Source organism: Seriola lalandi, unplaced genomic scaffold (genome assembly GCF_002814215.2).
Source record: "Seriola lalandi dorsalis isolate HSWRI2012SDOR001 ecotype SW California unplaced genomic scaffold, Sedor1 jcf7180002054938, whole genome shotgun sequence".
Lineage (NCBI taxonomy): Eukaryota > Metazoa > Chordata > Actinopteri > Carangiformes > Carangidae > Seriola > Seriola lalandi.
In genome coordinates this window covers 833,457-849,693 of record NW_019525490.1, presented here as the reverse complement: position 1 = coordinate 849,693, position 16,237 = coordinate 833,457, and the positions used below count along the sequence as shown (strand labels likewise).

Below are 16,237 nucleotides of genomic sequence, written 5' to 3'. Positions count from 1 at the left end.
AGCTCACCTGAACCTTTTTTTTTAAATTTTCTTGTTGGACTTTGGTATGGAACTATTATCTCCAGTAAGAGTAAAATTCTTTATGTATTGAAATGTATTTATTGAATTTGTCACATGTTAAAATGTTTACACAAGTTAACATGAACAAAAACTTAAGAAGAGAAAGAAAAGAAAGGAAGGGAAAAGAAAAGAAAAAACCCAACCGTTCCCACCATGAGCAAGCACTTGGGCAACAGTGGAGAGGAAAAACTGCCTTTCAACGGGAAGAAACCTCTGGCAGAACCGGACTCAGGGTGGGTGGCCATCTGCCTCGGCTGGTCGAGTTGAAGGGAGAGAATTGGGGGGTGGTGGATGGGTGTTAAGGTGCCTCAGGAGGGATCTCAAGACTGAAACTGCATTTTAAGTGGCTGATCAGTGATGTCGAAGACCATTCAAACAATCGGTCTCCTCCGGCCAAAATGTGTCGCATGTCCTTCAGATGTAGGACAAGAGCCCTGGTGGACAAAGGACACTTATTTGTCCCTTGTCCAATGAGCTGTCCTGTATGTATGACCATTACAAGTTGAAGGTGAACTGCGGTACGTTGATTTCTGGTTGGGGGTTTCCTTGTGCATAGCCGAGCCTCTCATATCTGATTTGGAGGGCACTGTGGGTTTTAAGCAGTTCACAAAAATTATGATTAATGGCACAGTATCTCTTCCCCAGGTCTGTGTGTTCTGTTTGCAGACTGTGTAAAGCCTGTAATGCCTCATCTAGAGCAACTTTCTTCTCACTGAGCCTGAGCTCAGTGTCATTGATGTGTCTGGATTGAAAGTTTGACTCTGCCAGCTGTTGTTCATGAAGTCTGGATAGGCTGTCCTGAGTTTTCTGGAGGGCCACAGCCAGTTTCTGTCGTTCCTCCAGTAACTCTGTCTGCTTGATCAAAGCTTCCTTGAGTTCCACACGGTACTTCTCACACATGGTCTTTACCTTTTCAAGAGTAGAGGCACCTTGATCGGCTCTCTGCTGCAAGTCAGAACTTTGTGTCTTTTCCTGTTTCAGGGCATCTTCAAGTTCGGCTTGTCTTGTCTTGCTCTCTGACTGACGTGCTTTGAGGTCATCTACCATGTACTGGAGCTGAGCAATGGTAGCTCGATTCTCAGAGATTTTATTTTTCTGAAAGTTTGACTCTTCCAGCTGTTGTCGCTGAAGTGTGGATAAGCTGTCCTGAGTTTTCTGGAGGGTCACAGCCAGCTCCTGCCGTTCGCCCAGTGTTTCTATCTGCTTGTTCAAAGCTTCCTCAAACTTGACACAGTACTTCTCACACGCGGTCCTTTCTTTTACAAGAGAAGAGGCCATTTCATTGGCTCTCTGCAGCAAGTTAGAGTTGCGTGTTTTTTCCTGTTTCAGGGCATCTTCAAGTTCGGTTCGTCTTGTCTTGGCTTCTGACTGACGTGCTTTGAGGTCATCTACCATGTACTCGAGCCTAGCAATGGTAGCTTGATTGTAATTCTTTTGATTTTTCCTCATTTCTTCATGGGACTCATGGAGAGACTGGTGTTTACTCACTATTATGTCATATTTTGTCTCCATGGCCATGAATTTAGTCCTGATATCTGCATTCTCCAGCTTTAGTGTCTGCATGTCGTACTTCTTGCTCTCTAAGGATGCAGAGGCCTTTTTGAGCTGAGTCTTGCTCTTTTCTAAAGCCACAGTCATTTCAAAGAGCTCTGTCTCTTGCTTCTTTATCATTTCATGTGCTCTCAAGGAACAAATTTTCTCCTTCTTGACTGCCTCCTCAAGTCTGCTGTGAGCTTCTATGTCTTCCTGGAGCTGCTTTTGAGCAAACTGTACCTCATTTAAAGCATCCTCAAGTTCACCTTGAAGCCTCTTGTTCTCAGAAGCCAGTTGTTGGTTTTCATGAGTCAGATGATCTAGCTCTTCTGCTTCCTTCTGCTGCCGGGAGACAGCAGCCTGGAGTTTGCAGTTTTTCATTTGTTCCTCTTTGAGGTCTGCGGCCCACTGGTCAAGTTTCGCCTGCAGTGAGGAAACAGTATTGTCCTTGGCTTCAAGGCCACTTTGAAGATTCTGAATACTGAAGCGCAGGGATTGAATCTCATTGTCTTTTTCAAAACTTTCCTTCTGTTGCTCGATGAGTTGGTCTCCTAGTGCCTTGATATTGGCACAATTCGCTTTATCACGCTTTCTTATTTCTTTTTTGTGCTGATGAGAGGACACCTCCAGATCATTTTTGAGTTTCTCAATCACCAGTTTGTCCTCTTCATGATCAGCTGTCATTTTACTCATTTTGTGTTGAAGCTTTGAATTCCTATGCCTGTGCTCTTTCTGTGACTTCTTAAGATCAGCTACTTGTGTCTTCATGTGCTCCAGTTCAACATGAAGACTGGCTTTTTCATCTTGTTCCTCCTTCAAAGCCTTTGAAAGAGCATCTTTTTCTTTTTGATCCTGCTCCAGGGCTTCTTTCTGTTGAACCTGATCTCTTTTCATCATCTCCAACTCCTCTTCAAGAGCAGTGCTGGCTTGTCTTTCCTCCTCCTTCTCGTCTTCTTGAAGACCACCAGAGTTCTCTGAGTTCTCAGATTCATTTGTCTGTGACACATAAAGAGATTATTAGTTTGTTGTTAATACTATCGCATGTCATGTAAAAAGATGACAGACAGCAGGGCACAGTTAAAATTTTAGACATTAGAGATACATTTTCTGGTTAATTTCATAAATAAATAAGGTCTCAGGTGGTTTAAAGGATGCAACTGAACATATACATATAACACTATACATAGTTTTGTACATTTACTACTTAAATGTTAACTTTTCTTAAGAAACTAATATGTACATTTTTAAAAAGTTAATCACAAGTAAGCTCTTGTTAAGATGATGAAGATTCAGGTAGGATAAATATTAACACAATGCCAGTCATTTATAAACAAATCTCAACTGTATCTTTTGGAATTCTTACAGTTTTGATGTTTGTGAAATTTATGTCTTACTTCACTGAAAGAAGTGTAGGAGTACTTCTCTACCTCTTCCTCAACTTCTATTGAGTGAGCTTGAATCTCTTCTTCAATAGGGATATTCTCAGAGGACGGTTTCCTTGGGAGACACGAAGAGTCCTGGATCTCCAGAGAGAAAAGTCCTCCTGATTTATCTTCGTACTTTATCATCTCCAAGTCCTCTTCAAGAGCAGCACTGGCTTGTCTGTTCTCCTCCTTCTCCTCCTCCTCTTCTTGAAGACCATAAGATTTCTCTGAGTTCTCAGATTCATTTCTCTGTGAAACAAAGAGATTATTAGTTTGTTGTTTATACTATCTCATGTCATGTAAAAAGATGACAGACAGCAGGGCACAGTAAAAATATTAGATACATAATGAGCTACACTTTCAAACAAAATGTTATTTATGCATACATTTTCTGATTAATTTCATTTCAAATATATTCACAAATAAACCATAAACCATGTTTAAAGGATGCAGTTGAACAAATAGTTTTTGTATACGAGGGGATTTGTAATGTTTTAATATACATACTTTATGTATATCTACTACTTAAATGTACTAATATGCATGTTCTTGTTAAGATGATTAAGATTTAGGTGGGGATCAGTATTAACACAATGCCAGTCATTTTTACACAAATCTCAAATGCATCTTTTGGATTTCTTACAGTTTTCATATTTGTGAAATGTATCTCTTACCTTACGGGAAGGAGTGTAGCAGTACTCCTCAATGTCTTCCTCAATGTCTGTCATTTCAACTTCAGTCTCGTCTTCAATCTCGAATTCAATCTCATCTTCAATCTCTTCAATAGAGATATTGTCAGACAGATGATTCTTTGGGAGCCACAGAGAGTCCCGGACCTCCAGAGAGAAAAGTCCTCTAAATCTATCTTTGTCCATTTTCTTATCCTAAAAAATGGCTTTGCTTTACTAACAATTTGTCGTGAATGTAGCTGGGAGAAATCCTGGCTTTTGATACACTAACTGTAACACGTGTCTTCTAGTAATACCAACAGTGTGTGTCCAACAGTTACTGTGATCAGTGACATCACACTGGCTCTCATCTCATAAATCACATTCCATTTTAAAGGGTCTGTTCACTTAAATTACAAAGAAAGGTATTGTTTCCCTGTGGCACATAGCCATGCTTAGAGATTTGCTGTTAGAAGTTTTTCTTTGATCTGCTCTTTTATTAATCTTTATTAGGTACATTTATTTTTTAATATTATTGATTTTAGTTATTTGACTATCGATTGCTGTAATATTGTTCACCACCACATGATATTAGTGGTCAAAGTCACAAGGACAACACAATACCTTAATAATGAAAATGCGTACCTATTAATCCCAATTTGTTACCTGAATTTAAGTTTATTGGAAACAGCTTGCATACAAAACCTTTAGTTTAGTGCAGTACAGTAACATAAAAAGTTGTGAGTACACCACACACAACATAAATAACTGTCACATGACACTTTTCTAATTGGAGATTAATGTCAGTTCAACAGAACAAGATTAATGTGTTTTTTGACCATTTAATTCTACTTCAACAGGGAATAAGTATGTTTTATATCTATGTTAGACATAAAATTACAAGGTTGCTGAATGTTTATTTTTTGTTGATTACTAGAAAGAGGTGCAATTACAACCCTCGCCAAAATGGATCTATCGATTCTGAAACAGTTGTGTTATTGGACCCAGAATCAGCTGCTGTCTATTAACTGGATTTTAAAACTCTCTCTACCATCAAGAACTACGAACAGATGCTGTTACAGGGAAATACAGCAGCAGCACTGAATTACTCATGGTTCCATCCTGCCATCATGTGGGCCATTATATATTTGCAAAGTTGGATTTTTATATTTTTGAGTAGGTTTTGTACCTGTTTAAAATGTGAATCCATGTCTAGGTTGCCATGTTTCTGCTGCAGTATTTTCATTAGTTTTTATTGTGAATTGAATTGTTGTAGAGGCTTGTTTTAGTTTTGGTTTATTTTTTGGCACATGTATTATGATGCTTTCATGCAGCTTCATTGTGATGTGTGACCGTTAAAAGTGGTCCCTCATGTAAAGCTACACCATCAACTTGTTCAATAACCTCCCTTTTAAAAAATAACTCATGCTGCTCATCTGTCTCATGTTGTCACCAGAGAGCAGCACTGAATTATATAACCCCATACTGCTATCTAGTGGGCATTTATGTAATTGCACCATCAATGTTTTATGTTTTTGTAGGCTACATATGCATATTTTTATACATATGCTTTATTTTTTTTACTTTTGATTCCCCCTAAAAATTAGGGGTCCTTTGAATTAAAAAGTCACCCTTCCAATACGGTTTAAGTTAAATAATTTGGTGTACCATGTTGGTGACTGCCATAGGTAAAATTTCACTACATACTTTATAGTTATCTTTTAAAGTTTTGGGGCAAACTGACACATCCTACTCTTAATAATGACCCCCAGTTATTGTTGCTAGGTTGAGACTGGTAGTAGCAGCCATTAAAGGTGAGATCCAGACACAGAGTGTGCTCAGCCTGGTGGTTGAAACTTACCACCTTAGACGGCTCATGAAAACCCATGATGTGTTTTCATTGTGTGTCTTCTGTAAAGATTTTGGCTCCAGAATATTTTAACTTGAGAGGAAAAGCTGGAAAACAGTTATTCATTTTAGTTCTGCTCCTGCTGTGGATTTGCACTCTCCCTTTGTATGAACAGACACTCGCTTTATCTATTTTTTCATCTTCACTTCTCTTTTCTGTTATATATACAGACACAATCAAAGGCTCACCCTGTGCAAAATATTATTTTACTGCAGAGGTTGCGGCCAGTTATCAAAACAAAATGTATATAGTTGTATTCTCATGGAGATATACAAATGATGAAAAATTGATAACAGTTTATGTAAATGAAAGAAAATTGCAGGAACAGTCCCTGTCTCTCAGACCACCTACCTACCGCTTTGTGCTGTATATTTGTCAGCCTGTGTTGCAGTTGGTAATCAGTGGGTCATGCTTGCAGAGCTGCAGTGGCTCCTGTGTCATTTTCTACCATTAGAAGCTCACAGCTGGGTTCATAAATCACCAAGACTGTGTTTGCACAGCTGGTTGCAACCCTCCACTCTCCTAACCCCAGCCTCTCTCAGCCACCATATCAATTTCAAACAGGCAAATATTTGTAATCATCTTGGATGACTTGTGTTACTTTGTAAAGTTTCATTAGGTGATTGATGGAGTAAGTGTGAGTACGCCTATGGGGGGGGGGGGCAACTGAAAAACACAATGACACAAATTGCAGTAGGCTACATTAAAATGCCCTTTTCCTTCTGTTCCGTATAACTAGCATCATTTATCTACCAAAAAATACATTAATAAGTATTTTCATCCTCCAACGAAGTCACAGGGATGTTTACAAAGGGCTCCAGCATCCTGAAGGACTCTTCCCACCCCTCTTGAGTTAAAGCCCACCCCAGTTAAAGCCCAACACCACTAGAAGTAGCAACAGCATCTTCCCCCTTGGCCTGTCAGACCACTGAACACATCACATCTGGGGTTCCTAAGCAGGATACGTTTGTGGACAGTGGATAGACAGTGAAGTATTCACAGAACAAGTGACTGTAAGCAAGTATAACCCTCATGCAATTTCTTTGTACCTCTGTCAGCTTGATTTACTGCTAATAAAATACACTCTGTTGTACACTACACTACATCTGTTGTATTATGTATTTTGACATTCTCTATACCTGAACCAGGAGCTGCAGTAGTGCTCTCCAGCTGCCATAGGGGAGGAAGACAAGTGTCAACATGAGTGTGTCATGATGATGGGCCTGGTATGAAAGGATAACATTAATATTTGTTGTGATTAATTGTTTTCTTAATTTTGAAGTCTATAAACTTAAAGAATTGAATTTAAATTTAAATCATCTTAATCATTATAAATAATTAATTCTTAAAGTCAATTTGGTTTAAACAAAGACATATTAGCATTGGCAATACATAGTTTGCCTAACTTAGCAGCGCCATTATTTGTTGTGGTACCCTCAATACCTGAACCAGGTGTTGCAGCAGAGTCATATGGGACAATTATAATGCAGGCTTCTCATAAATATAAAATGCACAACATGCAGGTACAGATAAGACAAAATAAATCATACTAGATAATATGCAAGTAGCCTACATGAAGACAACACAGTTAATTACGATTTTAAAATGTGTTTTTTTATTGGCTGGAGTACAAGCAGTTAACTAGTTGTGAACACATTGTCTTATTAAACACAGTTTTGTCGCTAAACGTTCATCTTCAGCTAAATATGACCCAACTTAATATTACATTGAGCTTGTTTCTTCATCAACCTTCGCCTGTTTGTATTCTTTAAGACCTTGTCACTGTCCAGCTCACGTACCGTTGACTCACTGAGGGAAGGGGCCCCGCCCACGGGGCACAGGTTGCGTTGCGTACGTACGTCATTGTTGGATCAAACAAACGTAATTATCCTCGCTTGTCGCCCTGTCATACAACTCAGTAGCAAACTATAGCCTACTTTAGCAACAAGTACCAATTCATTGTAGATACGTTGGGTTGCCAGGTTTGACAGACAGGGAAGTTTTCATAGAACAAGCGACTGTATGCAATTATAACCCTCATGCAGTTTATTTGTGCCTCTATCAGCATGATTTACTGCAAATGAAATACGCTCTACACATATAGTAGTAGAGTCATCTCAGGCAATTATGTGTGGGACAATTATAATGTACTGATAAATATAAAATGCACAACAAGCAGAGGAGATAAAACAAGACAAAAATCATACAAGGTAATATACAAGTAGCCTAGAGACACTTCATTTTCATTGCACATGCATGTTGTTTTCTGTTTTACTCTGCCTCACATTTTAATGCACTCAGGTTTTTACACGATGTACATTCTTGTTTTTATGTTTTTCACTTGCTGTTTTCATCTTTCTGGCAGACATGATAAAATAAACTTTAGATGGTGGTTTAAAATGTAGGCTACATACCCAACACAGTTGTTCACGAAGTCGAGGACGAGCGCTACACTCACGTGACAAACTTAATCTGTACTTATATCCAACCCACCCTTTCACCTTTGCATTGCGGCCTGTTTGAGTTCCGGAAGCACCTGCCTGAATTATCCTGCTGCTTTTGAAAACATGTCAACATGTAACAAACACGTAAACAGGTAACATTCAAATACGCAAACTTTGTTGTGCTAGAAACAAGTAGCAGTAAAGTAGCTAATTTGCAGTTCAACTTGTCAACAGCCCGATGCTGCTGAACATGGAGGATGGAAACAACAAGCCGAAACGCCGGAGGGTTGATACTCACCTGCACCAGCTGTGGACCACACACCCCCGCTGCTGTTGAGATGCTACAGGTGAGCTGCTTTACTTCTCCAAGGTAAGAATCTGCTGCTTGTGCGTTAGTATGCAAATTGCGAGTCTTGGCTTTGTTCAGTCAGTTTTTGTGGGCTTGATATTACAATATTTGTGAGGCTATAGTTACTGGTCTGTGCAGATTTGCTTGTTGTCAGTTGGCATCTGCTTGCCACATGCCAATTTTTCTTTTTCTGAAGTATCTTCATTGGAAGTCAGTGTGAATTGATTATTTTCGTGGCTAAACTTTTGTTGCTTGTCAAATGAATTCTGATGTTGTCGTGCTGTTGTTTTACGTGGTGGTGAATCCACATGAGTTGTCAACACAATATACATGAGTTTGTTTTGGTTTGGTTTGGTGGCATATTTGGTCCCAAGCTGTTGTCTTTTCGGCTGCCTAGTGTTTCACAAATTTGTGTCACTAGCATTTGGTAATATTATAATGGTTTTGTGGATGTCTCCTTCTGGTATTCCTTAATATCCAGCTCTGTGGTTAATGCTGTTGTTACATGCTGCTGCACTTATCTGAATATCCATGTACTGATGTTGCTGATGATGTGCTACAAGTAATTAAATTAGAGGATACTGCTTGCTATCAGTCATAATTTTTAATGTACATGTTAATATTGTTTTGCTGCAAACCTGATATACATCATTCTGCACATCCACCCACATGTTATCAATGTTTTTGCACTGCTTTGCTGCACTGCTCATCCTCACACTCTGATGTAACACTGCTGCAAACATTTACAGATCCACGATATCATCCATAGGCTTGTGATGGGGTGTTTGTCTGACTTGCTGTCACCTTGGCAGCGACTGAAGTTTATACATGTGTGTGATGCTGATGGTGGCACCACAGCTGACAGTGACAGGCTGAGGCGCCTCTGTTTTTTATGTTTAATCGCCACTAAGACAGTTTCAGAAGATGTGAAATCTGCTATTTAGAACATAACACGTTGCGCAGAAAATGATCAACTTTGTTTTTTACCAGAGAAGTTTGAGCTCTGGAGTGACAGGATTTTTGGAGCCAGCATTTAGTGCCATTATGGTCTTGCATCAGTTGTTTTGCACCTTTTGCCTTTGCTCTGAGTTGGTAGTCTTCACCACATTATTTGCCAAATTGGTACTCATCATTCAGTCTTTTTTTCCTTATTTATTTTTCTCTTGTCTCCACTCATGTTTATTTTTTTGTGTGTGGCTGTGACAGGTAGTGCACAAGAACAAATCCTGCAGGGACATATAAAATATGTATGTAGGTAGGGAGTAATGTAACTCTATTTAATAACGAATGTAGAGTACTTTGATCTGCTACTAAGGTTATTGGGTTTCTTCCAGTTAATTACATCCTGAGATTGAAACAAGTAAGAACCTCATTAGGCATTAAAAAGATACCAGATTTTTATGTGTCGACTATTATTAATTTGCTGATTCTTAAAGGCCGTTGCAGTGATAAAAAGCCGCCGTTTTCCCACAGTGGATACATAATCACATTAGAGAGCAAACCAGTTGGAGTCTTGCAGTCTCTCACAGACAGCTTTTAGTGATGGCTGACATGAAAAGCTGAGGTTATGATCAGGACAGCAGGAGGTGGATGGTCCCAGGACCCCTCATCTCGCTCTCCCCTGCAGTGTCCACGTCACCAGGGACTGGAGTCACCCCTGGGTGCAGTTGGACACTCTTAAGCTTTCACTGTTTAGGGGATGGGAGGCTTTTTTTTAATGGAAATAGGGAAGTGCTGTCTCTACAAACCGGCAATGATGAGAATGACCGCAGTATGTGAGAGGTTTTAACCTCTTTGCTTTAGCTTCTGGTCTACAGTCAGTCTCTTCATGCTAAAATCTTATAAGGCTATATTTTCATCTTTTATCATATAATTTCTTTATTGCAGTATGTCTAATTTCTTTTTACATTTTAAGAAATTATAATATAGTTGGTGACAGAGGATTTGACATTTTATTCTTTTATTGTATCTTGACACTTTTATGGGAAAACTGGTTAAAAGAATTAATGCAATCTTTACATTTTAGTAAACAGTAATTCATTGGGGGTGTGAAGTAGGCACATATATACACTTTGCTTTTAGATCTCATCTTAAAACGTTTTACAGAAAGACTTATCTTAACTCGCACTTCTCAATCTTTTGGCTTTTTCTATTTTTTTTCCTCTATTTTTTGACTTGTGAAATATGAGGATGAATACAGACAATCATTTGCTCTCCCATCAGTCCATGGCAGAATAAATCTGCCAAAATAAAATGCACCAAAATATGTAGTTTCAAGCCGACAAGGCAGCAGCTGCGAGAGGGTTCCTATAGGTTCAGTTTAGTCAGAACTCTGTGGCATATTCTGTAAGTGAGATGTGCAAAACAAATACACATCTGAATGAAACTTCAAAATGAAATTCAATATATTCCGATGTGTGAATGTAATCTTAAAGAGATCTGTGGATTTGTGCATTAAACCCAAAAACTCTTATGAATCACCTCAGAAAACTTGACTTCTTGGTCTCATTAACAACATCAGTCTCTCCATCTTCTTTCTCATTAAGCTCAGCAGGTTGGAGCAGCCTGTCAGTGCCTATGCTGTCTGCTTGACATTTTGTTTCTCAGCAAATCTTTTTTTTTTTTCTAGTTTACACTGTGGTAATTGGAGTTTGTCTCTCATGCTGGTGCCAACAGAGCTCCTTAAACAAAACACCACAATACAGAACTCAGACATTGTCTGGCTTTACCTTCAGTCAGTCAGCATAGCCATTGTTCTTTGTCTTATTCACATAGATATGCAGTTACACACACACACACACACACACACACACACATACACACTGCAGAGTTTAAGTTTCATTTAAGAATATCAATGGGAAGTTCCCCTTCTATATCATACTTTCCAACAAGGCTAGTGGGTCAAAAATGGACACATAAAAAGATAAAAAGGATTCTGTATATTTAACCAAATTACATAAAAGCTTAAATGGATTTGTGATGAAACCCCAAGCTCAAAAACCATGTCTGTGAAATCCATCATGGTTTTCACAAGCTTTCCCTGGCGATTAGTATTGGCTAGAGCGTTGGCGTTCACTACAAAATCAAAACCATATTCATTCTGGCCAGACACGCTTGTGTGCTCGCAGAAAGTGTCTCAGTTGCTCACCCCGTGATTTATAAACGTTTATCTCACCACAGCGGCCAAATCAAAGGCCTGGGAAAAGGGAACAAATTAACAGAAAGGTATTTAGCTTTTCTAAGGGACCTAATTTTAAAAACCGCAGTATTCATAAAGCCACAGTGCATAATTATGTTTTTATAGCTGTATAAACTATAATGTTACCTTGTAATTTCATGGTTACAAACGTAGCAATTTGGAGACCCCAGTTTTGCTTTGGCTTTGTTTGTTTGCATTTTTGCGTAAGAAGTTATGCATGTTTTTGAAAACTGAGCTCTAATTTTCACAGGATGTGGGATTTTTTTTATTTTTTTTTATTTTTTATAAATGTTACATGTTGTGACTAAAAATCGCATGAATCCTGGAGCAACAGGTGTGCAGTGAATGTTGGCAGGAGGTTTGGCAAGTCATATAAGCCTGAAACTGTTGATTATACTCTGCTGCCTGTATAACAATCTGCAGTGGTGCTGTGACTCTAGACTGGGACAAATGAAAAGGTTTCACCCTAACAAGCACCATGTAGCCTACTATCAGTCATACTGTATGAAATAGGAAATGTTTCAGCCACAGTACAATGGCTCTACATGCCTGTTGTGGCTGAATGGACAGACAGTTGGGATCAGGAAATGTGACTTTACATGTACGTATATACTATGAGATGATAGAAATTTGGCAGCTGTCAGAGATTTTGACATACCGTTTGTGGAAATATCTGGTAGTTTCTTTATATAAAATTTTATAGTAATCTTTAGGGCACCAGTACAGATTATTATTTTATTCATCTGTAAGTTATTTTCTTTCAGTTAACTGAGTAATTCTTTGATAGAATATCAGAAAATAATGAAAAATGCCCATCCATCACAATTTCACACTGTTTCAGGTGACATAGTCTAACTGAAACTGGGAGTTCAGAACATCTGATAATGATATATGGGCTTGTATTTTTTTAACCAACATATGACATTCGAAATGGGTCCATTAGATTTGTTTGTTTGTTTTTTCATTAAGATACATACCGCATGTGACATTTTATAGTTGAATAATCAGCTTGATAGTGCTCTCGGGTGGACAAACTAGCCGGGTCAATTTATTGCTCTAGCTCGACAAGGTGATTGTAACTAATAGTTCAAACCTGAAAAGATACTCAATTTACAATGATACAAACGAGAAGAAATGATTAAATCACCACATCCGAGAAGATGAAACGAGCAAATCTTTTGGCATTTTGTTCGATAAATTCAATCACTGATCAATATGAACAACTGCCCATTAACTAACTATAACTAAATTATATTTACCATAAATCATTTCAGCAGTTTTTGAGTTTTTGATCCTGTGTTTTAAAACAAAAAAATGTTGTATACTTACATGCCACATTACAGTATGCTGTATGGTTTAATGTGGAACTGAAATGTTCCAGAGAAAGTTTCAGTATTTCCAACCTTGTTACAGTTCAACTTCTGCTACAGATGAGTGACAGTCGCTAAGAGGCAACAGGATGACTCATGCAGTGTGGCCGTTGTTTTCAACAGGTGCAGGTACATTTTGTCAACCATAGTATGTAAGTGAAAATGTGAAGGACGAAAACAGCGTGGGCTTCTACCAACTCTACTGTAAAAACTCAATTTGAACTCCATCATTTCTTGTATTTCTTCCCTTACACAAACATCAAAGGCTGCCTCTATCTACATTACTCTGCTTGTATTGACTGGGATTACTTATGGATTATGCTGATGGACGTGTGGATGGAAATTTCTCACATAAATTTGAACTGTGGCTGTTTTTGTGCTCCACAGGCTTCCACTGCTTTTACATGCAAGCTATTAAAAGTGGTACAATTTGCCAAGGCAATATTCCTCTGACATTATTCCCATGAACTCAGTGTAATCATTTAAGAGCTCTGAAAATAAATAAAATGTAATGAAAGCTGATCTGATTGTTTCAACGTGACATGAGGTAATGGTTAAAAAGATGACTCTGTAAGAAGGTAGCCACTGCTGTTCTTATCATAGTGGGGCAGTTATTCCACCATCAGGGAGCAAAGACTGAGCAGCCACATTAGTTGTGTAATGGTGGCATTATTTCTTCGGGCTGAGGCTTCACTAGTTCCCTCTTGGCCATGTAAGACAGGTGCTCTAGTTTCAACCTTGGCAGCCTGAGCTCAAACATAAATAATGGCCTTTAAGTGCACCTCAATTGTTGCAATAATTCATGCCAAATGCAGTGAGAATATGGGTTTCTTTTTTTTTCCCGAAATAATGGTGGAGCTCTAAAAGGCCTTTAAACCTGGGTAGGCGGTGTAGATGCAGAGAGGAGAGCAGCAGGGAAGCATAATCAGCCAAATGTAGACTGTATACAACTGTCTATGCGATTAATGTGACATTTGAATATATTTGTGGGTGTTTGGTACAGAAACAGATTGTGCTTTACTGTCAGACAGGCAGAATTTGAGATAAGCAACACATTTGTTGGCATTAATGTATAATTAATACATGTACATCGAGTACAAGTCTTTACATTATTGTATGTATTTAGTAAATGTTCATACACTCACAATAACCACTACAACAAATGACATCTATATAGAAGTTCAGCATGTTTAACTGGTTATACTATAAATAAGAAGGACAAATGCATCAGAAGAGAGAACAACATGAGATAGAAAACACATGCATTGATGTATAAAACAACAATTACTGTTACGTTTATAATCGTCAGTATTCTAATTAATTTTGATAGAGATTATCAGTCATTACATCCAGCCTTACCAGAAAGTATCAAAGTCTCAACTCTCAACACTGTCTGCCAAGAAAGAGTACCTGCCCATGTCCAGCAGGGGGGGATAGGTCACTGCTTGATTGGGCTGTGACTGCTTCACCTTGAATTTAAATTTCAAGTGTCCCTCTTCCACTGGATGAGAAGTAGTCATAGCATGAGTTTAATACAGATACAGAATAAAGATTTAAATCAAGACACGAATTCAACTCTGATGTTATATCCACACTGCACCTGCATTAGAGAAGAAGAAACAAAAAAAAGACATTTGTTGTAGTTTTACTGCTGTGTGTACAGGTATACTAGGCAAAAAAAGCTTGAATGATTGTATAACACATCACACAGTGGTGTTCTTGCCGTTTATTGGAGCCTTTATCAGTTGTGTGTCTGGGTAGTCTCCAGCAGAGAGTGTTAAAGCAGCTGTGGGAAAGCAGAGGTGAGCTGGAGAGGTCGTAAATCTTCCTCAGCTCACAATAGTGTTGGCTCACTGACCAAGTGACACGACTTCAAAGAGAGAACCCCTGTCTTCAAATGAACTTGTTGCCTTCACTGATGCAGGTTTAGCTTGGCCAGCTGTTTCAAGTGTGTGTGTGTGTGTGTGTGTGTGTGTGTGTGTGTGTGTGTGTGTGTGTGTGTGTGTGTGTGTGTGTCTTGAGATTGACATCAGTGGGCCACCAACCAGGAGCAATGACTGACACCTTTTGGATGACGCTGTCGTGTGTGTGTGTGTGTGTGTGTGTGATTTTACTTACCAGTCTAGAAGAAGTGTTTGCAAGCTCAGCATCAAACGTCATTCCTTTACTCACCAAGAGCTGTCTCCAGTGGTGGAAAGCAACACCAATGTTAACTCTTGTCTCTATCACGTCTTTTTGTCTACTGGTTAGCACGCTAACCAGCTAACCCCGGCCCGTCTTGTCTCTTTCCGATAGCGACTCACTGCAGCCTCCAATCTGCCCTGAAGACCAAGTGCTGCTCAGAGGACGAATTCTAACTTTTGCCTTGTAAATGCAATGATGGCCGAAGCTCTTGTAACTATAACCACCACTCTCTTTAAACCACATTCAAAAATATACAAATAACCCCTTTGAACCAAATCGATATGAAAATCAGCTTGCTTAAGAGGTAATTATCACGCTTAATATCATATGTGTGTTTGTTGTTTTCAAAATTGCTTGCAAGAACTGTCGTTCCAAAAGACATCTAAAACGACTCTTTGGAAAAAGGTCACTGGAAAATTGCATATGTGATGAATTCAGCAGGAAAAAAACTGCTTGAATCTCACTGTTCTCAGGCAGAAACTAAGTTTAAATTCTCGCTCCAGAACAGAATAGTAAAATCTATAAAATATGTAATAAAATGTAGGGATGGAAGCACATTTTTGTGCCATTTTGTTTCCTAGCACAGAGTCACACCCACTGGAAAGGCACAAAATAATATCTTAAAAAGGACTGCAGCATGAGCTTGGACATCTCATGAAAGTCTGTGATTGGCTGCTGAAAAGAAAAAGGCGTTTTCTCAAGAAAGTTTGTGGGAAAATACTTCTCAAAAGATTATAGGCAACCTTGGCAGAGGATACAGAAGCTGAATACAATGGATCCCTTTGGTTTTACACGCTGACACAAGAATTTGCGGAACAGTTTTTCTTTTCACAATGCATAATATATTTATATAATGTGTTTTTGCATTCTTTTAAGAAACAAATTAACCCGTCTGCAGAAAAAGCCCAAACACCCTTATGAGGTGTCGTTGTTCCTCTAAAGGGACATCTCACTTTAACACGTGTACAGTCTGACTTCCACTTATTGTGAAAGCAGTCCAGGCTGATCATGTGTCAGAGGGCCTGCAGGGTGTTTGAGCATTCCAGTAACAGCAACGTCCCTCCAGTATCTTCCTGTATTACTCTTTCTTCATGGGA

The 16,237-nt window shown here is 38.8% G+C and overlaps 1 protein-coding gene across 1 annotated transcript; it reads right to left on the bottom strand.

Annotated features, from left to right (window-relative positions):
* Positions 1-555: 555 nt before the first annotated feature.
* Positions 556-3,892, bottom strand: LOC147817570 (uncharacterized). Its single transcript, XM_087170246.1, has 3 exons — positions 3,692-3,892; positions 3,048-3,266; positions 556-2,574 (listed from the first exon to the last, which is right to left on the bottom strand). Exons 1-3 carry the CDS (start codon positions 3,890-3,892, stop codon positions 556-558), a joined length of 2,439 nt encoding a protein of 812 aa, XP_087026372.1.
* Between the last annotated feature and the right edge of the window lie 12,345 nt (positions 3,893-16,237).